This window comes from Arachis duranensis, chromosome 7 (assembly GCF_000817695.3).
Source record: "Arachis duranensis cultivar V14167 chromosome 7, aradu.V14167.gnm2.J7QH, whole genome shotgun sequence".
Taxonomy (NCBI): Eukaryota; Viridiplantae; Streptophyta; class Magnoliopsida; order Fabales; family Fabaceae; genus Arachis; species Arachis duranensis.
In genome coordinates, this window is record NC_029778.3 from 35098251 (window position 1) to 35103567 (window position 5317).

A 5317-nucleotide genomic window follows, 5' to 3' on the forward strand; every position below is an offset into this window, starting at 1 on the left:
CCTCTTACAAGGACATTGAATTTGTCGTCCGTCCGGTTCTCCCTCAGAGTATGCAAAGTCTAAAAAACTAATAACACCATTGATATACTCTTCGCTATACCTCGGTAGATCCATCCAATCCTTTGGCATATCACAAAACCTAATCGATAATTATTAAATTTTTTAGGCGGAAAATTTATAAGGGGTCGCAAAGTGAAGATTAGAAGAATAGAGGAGGCAGGGTGTTATTCGCTACAAAGGGAATGGGCAATGAAAAGGACATTCAAAGACTTGTAACTAGGTTGGGAAATTGTTCCTAGTCTTAGAAGTAATTCTCTAGAAACCCATTGAGGTAAAACAAATAAAGAGAAACATAGAATTTATAGTACAAATATAATAAGTTAAATTGCAACTTCAAAACTAACAAATCAAAAGAATTAAAGTATGCATTGTACCTTGCCATGACACGATCAACGTTTTGACAAAATCTTCTTGGAAGATCTTAACCAAAAACTTTTGCCTTCAACCTTAACCACGAATAACTGTAAAAATTACAGACAAAAAAAAATTGTAATTGCCATATCCAACCATTTAACCACGAATTTAGCACAATCATCATTTAGCAAGAATTAAATTGATATAATCAAACAGATTTGGGACCCAGCAGCAGCAGCAATTAAATCATTCAACAGATAACGGCAATCTAATTAAGTAAAATACAAAATATTATTGTGTAAAACTATTTTATAAACAGCACGAGGGTGGACTTTATTGAGGACATTGCAAAGAATGAGTCCATTCCGAAAAATCATTTATTTTGATCCAGCCTAAGATCTTCACAGGATCAAGTTTGGATTTGGGATCTCCCAAACTAATAAACACAAAGATCACAACAATGTTTTCAGTTTTTCACAGCTCAATGCCACTCAGACAGAAGAAAAAGAGAACCCTTTTCCAATTGTCAAAGAATGTTCTTTAATAATGAAAAGAGTTGTAATAATAGTAATTTTTAGGGAACAGTTCTAATTAACTTTATGCAAGCTGATTTTTTCCCACAAATTTGAAGGAATCAAGAAATTTTAAGCGGAGAGAGTTTTAATGTTTCCTTTTTTCAGTCAAATAATTCAGATTCAATTCATTTTCAATTTCATTGGGTTTTGACCTTTTTTATTACTATAATTAAAAAGACCAAAGAAATAAATGCCACCTCTCTTTAATCTAATCCTGTTTAATTACATGCAGTTTCTTGAATCTCAATCAACAAAGATTAAAGTTAAAGTAGACAAACAATAATCATTTGTTATCACAATAATAAAGTGGCATGCATCTTAATTAGATAGTACATGGCGCAAAACTATACTCATCACTGTACAGAGCCAATCTTTAGGAGATTATTTTTCAAAAGAAAAAAATTCATCTCAATTTGCTAAAAGAGGTGGAAAACCATCAACTACAAAATCAGACAAGTATAAAGAGTGAAAATTGAAGGATCTTGCTTTGATGACATGAGTAAGTTGGCAATGATACATATTGATGTCTAAGAGAACTAAAAATTTATATCAATTTCAAAAAAGAGAGACTACAATGACATTTAAGATCAGTGCAGGACTAACTTGAGTGTTATGTATATATCTTTGGATGACATGAGTATTTTTCTCCATTATAGAATCTTTTTTGGGGGGAGGAATTTAAAAAGCTTTTACAATACCTCAGCCTCCTTGATAGGATTAGCTTGGTTGTGGTACTGATCTAATAGTGTCTGCACGGCTTTCCCTTCTGGAGAGTTCCTCACATTCCTAGTGTGGACGCGAGCTTAAACTCGAACAAGAGCCTGCATGCACCTTAGAGTAACAGCAGCTTGCTTCCTCGCTAGCCTTCTGCGAAATATAGCCTACAGCCTCACCACTGCCCTCAAAGCTCGTCTTGCCTGCAACATTCATCACATAATTAAGGTTAAAAACTCAAAATAAACAAGTAAGAGAAATACAAATACAATCACATGGAACACAAGTTTAACATACTGATAAAACTCTCTGAACACAAGGATCAAGCTTGCAACTATGAACTACCTCTCTGGTCAAATCAAAAGCCACCAACATTGTGCTCAAGCATTCCTTAGGAAACTACAAAAAATTATGGCTTGATGTCTTATAATGGACTAAGCTTCAATAGGTCAAAGTCTTACCATGGTTGAACTCATTCAAAATTAGGATCTAGTTAGTAATTCTTCTGCAAAAGATCATGTTGTGATCTTAGGAATCCTGATCCTTACCTGACTCAGAATTTTAGTAATTTAACATCAACTAACTATTGCATGTTAAAGATACTAGAATTAGAAATTGAGAGTTTTGATTAAAGGAAAAAAAAATTTAAATGATATTTCTGGCAAGGATTCAGTATCAATGAATAAGCTAATGAAAAAACCAACCATGAACAAAAGGAGAAATGATACATATTGATATTCTTAGATATTGTAGTATAAAAAAAAAAACCTAAAAACAATCGAATTTCAATAAACTAAGTAGGATTTTATCTCAGATAAGCAGAGATCTAATAACTAATTAACTATGTTACAGTTCGTATCATAGTTTCTTTGATCTTTCTTTCAACTGTTTAATGTAGTTTGAATGCTTTTAAACTTGATAACACTATTCAGCAGGCGTATATATAAGGAAGTAGGTCACGAAGATGAAAAATTATAATTTGTAATTTTCCACTAATGATAATAAGTATGACTTAGTGCTAATGCTAATAGTATCACTATCATAGAGGTTTAGTGAACACTAAAATAGAGCATATGGGAATAGAAAGATCTGGCAACAGTTCAAGAAAAATTTATAGACCAACTACAATAATTTAATTTCTAACTTATATCATATTAGTCAAAAAATTCTCTATCATACTAATTTATTCATTGATTCTAAGAAAGGAAAACTATATTCATGAAACACAACAGAATAGTTATAAATTGCTACCTACGATATCCTCAATTAGTTCTTCAACAGAATTCAAAGAAGAGCACCATTAAGGACAGCTTTTCCAGGATCTACTCAATTCAGATTTCAGTAAACAACAACTGAATCACTTGAACTAAACCAAACTTCAGATTTAACTGATAACAGGCAATTAGTGTACCAAACCCCCAAATTAAAAACCCTAAATCAAAACCCTAAACCTCCAAATTCAGAACCAAATGAAAATCTATACACACCTTCTCGACGATGGTGAGCAGAGAGAACGATGATGCTAGGCGCGCGGCGCCGGTCGGCACAGAGACAACAAGGGTGACATGCAATGGTGAGAGCAGAGACAACTTGGTTGAGCGGCGACAATGAGCGCAGATACAACGATGGTGACCAGTGATGGTGAGAGCAGGGACTACGAAGGTAGATGAACGGTCTGGGCAGCGCGCTACGATCTGTGCAAGAAGTTGACTTAGCTTCAAGCGTTCAGTCAGTGGTTAGTGTTGAGTGTTGTGTGGCAGTGAGTGGTGAGTGGGGGTCAGTGGTGAGCTCCGATTCGCGATGCAGGAAGGTTTTCTGCGGGTGATCGATGACGAGCGAGCTGAGGGTGATGACGATGAGGGTTTTCTTTTAGTGAAATGGTTTTCTTTGTGAGCTGAGTGTCAGCATAGCTGAGGGTTTTTCTTTCTTGGTTTTTCTTTGTGAGCATAGATGAGGGTTTTCTTCTCTTGGAGGGAAAATTTTCACTAAGTGTAAGCTGGATAAAAAGTTAAGAGGGAAAAAATTTACAAGTGTTAAGAGGGAAAAAATTTACAAGTGTTAAGTTTTTAGTTCTAGATACATTAGGCATCACTTTTAAAATGCACCCAAAACTTAATAAATAGGCTACCCTCTAAAAGCGTTCCCTTTGATACGAAAAGTGAATCTATAGGTATCAATCTACGGCTACGCTTTATAAGTGATTTCGATAATACCTAAGGCTACACTTTTTAAATGATGCTGCAATTGTGTATCCTTTTCTCTTATAAAAAGGCAACACGGAGAAAAGCGTAGCCTATTCATAGAATAGGCTACGCTTTTCAAATATAGCTTAAAAAAAGTGTGGCTGAATGGGTATTTTTCTTGTAGTGTTTTTATTCTTGAACACATCTTTCAGAGTCTTGGCTGTGACCCTAAGCACTTTGTTTTCCAGTATTACCACCAGATATATAAATGCCACAGACACTTTAACTGGGTGAACCCTTTAGAATTGTGATTCAGTTTTGCTAGAATCCCCAAATAGAGGTGTCCAGAGTTCTTAAGCACACTCTTAGGATCTTTGGATCCTTCTAACCTTGCCTTTTGGTTTAAAGAGCTTTTGGCTTTTTCTGCTTTCTTATTTTGGATTTTTCAGATCACCAATAATACTTTTCCTTTTTCATCATTCTTTCAAAAGCCAGCATCCTTAATTTCAACTTTAAATATGCACTGTTTATCCATACATTCAGGAAACTAAAGCAATGCCACCACATCAAAATAATTGATTATTCTTTATTGTAGAACTCGAAAATTCATTCATCTTTAATTCTTCTAAAAAAATTCACTATTTTATTCATGTTTGATAGAGGAATATTTTATAGCTAATTGGAAAATAAAAATTAATTACTACTAATGCTTATGTAATTCTAAAAATTAAAGGACATAAAATAGAAATAAAGACTTAAATACTACTAGTGATCATGTAACTCTAAATTAGGATGGAAATATGTGAAACAGGAATTGGAATAATCACAGGGTTGAAACTCAAAAACCTTCAGCTTGAGGGGCACTGGGCTCTTCAGTTTGAGGGGTGTTGGGCTATTCAGGGGAGAGCTTCTGGCGCTTCATCTCCTTCATCTCACGCCTCTGCTTCTCTTACTCCTTGATCAATTTACAAATCATGCTAGTATGATCTTTCTGCTCCTCTCTGAGTTGATCTAAGGTGGTTTGCAAGAGCATCACAAACGCCTTCAGCTGGTCCCAATACTCAATTGGAGGGATCTCTTGGGGAGGCTCAAGTGCCTTCCTTTTGGGATGATCTTATGGTATCCTAGAGCTTTTCATCACTTGCTTAGTGATTGGGATTTCCACTGGAATAAAGTTGTCCACATGGATCAGGACCTTAGCCTCTTGGCATAGGCGAAAGATAAGGTTTGGATGGGCTAGCATGGCATTAGTGGACATCCTATTTGCCAACTTGCACATCTCACGAGGGATTATTTGGTGGACTTCTACCTCATTCCCCAGCATGATGTAGTGAACCATCACAACTATTTGAATAGTGACTTCAGAGTGGTTACTTGTAGGGAGTATAGAACGCCCAATGAAGTTCTATGCAACCCCATGCAACAAGTCGG

The 5317-nt window shown here is 35.4% G+C and overlaps 1 protein-coding gene across 3 annotated transcripts in view; it reads right to left on the reverse strand.

Moving 5' to 3' along the window:
• LOC127740634 (uncharacterized) overlaps positions 1-3619 on the reverse strand; it is a 21374-nt gene extending 17755 nt beyond the window's left edge. For all 3 annotated transcript variants that reach the window (XR_008001297.1, XM_052251855.1, XM_052251856.1), the window contains exons 1-3: positions 3191-3619; positions 1688-1906; positions 435-521 (exon numbers count right to left, since the gene is read on the reverse strand). Coding sequence is in view for 2 of the 3 variants with exons in the window: in XM_052251855.1 (XP_052107815.1) it covers positions 435-442 (8 nt within the window). In the remaining variant the exon portion in view is untranslated. The remainder of the gene's footprint in view (positions 1-434; positions 522-1687; positions 1907-3190) is intronic.
• Between the last annotated feature and the right edge of the window lie 1698 nt (positions 3620-5317).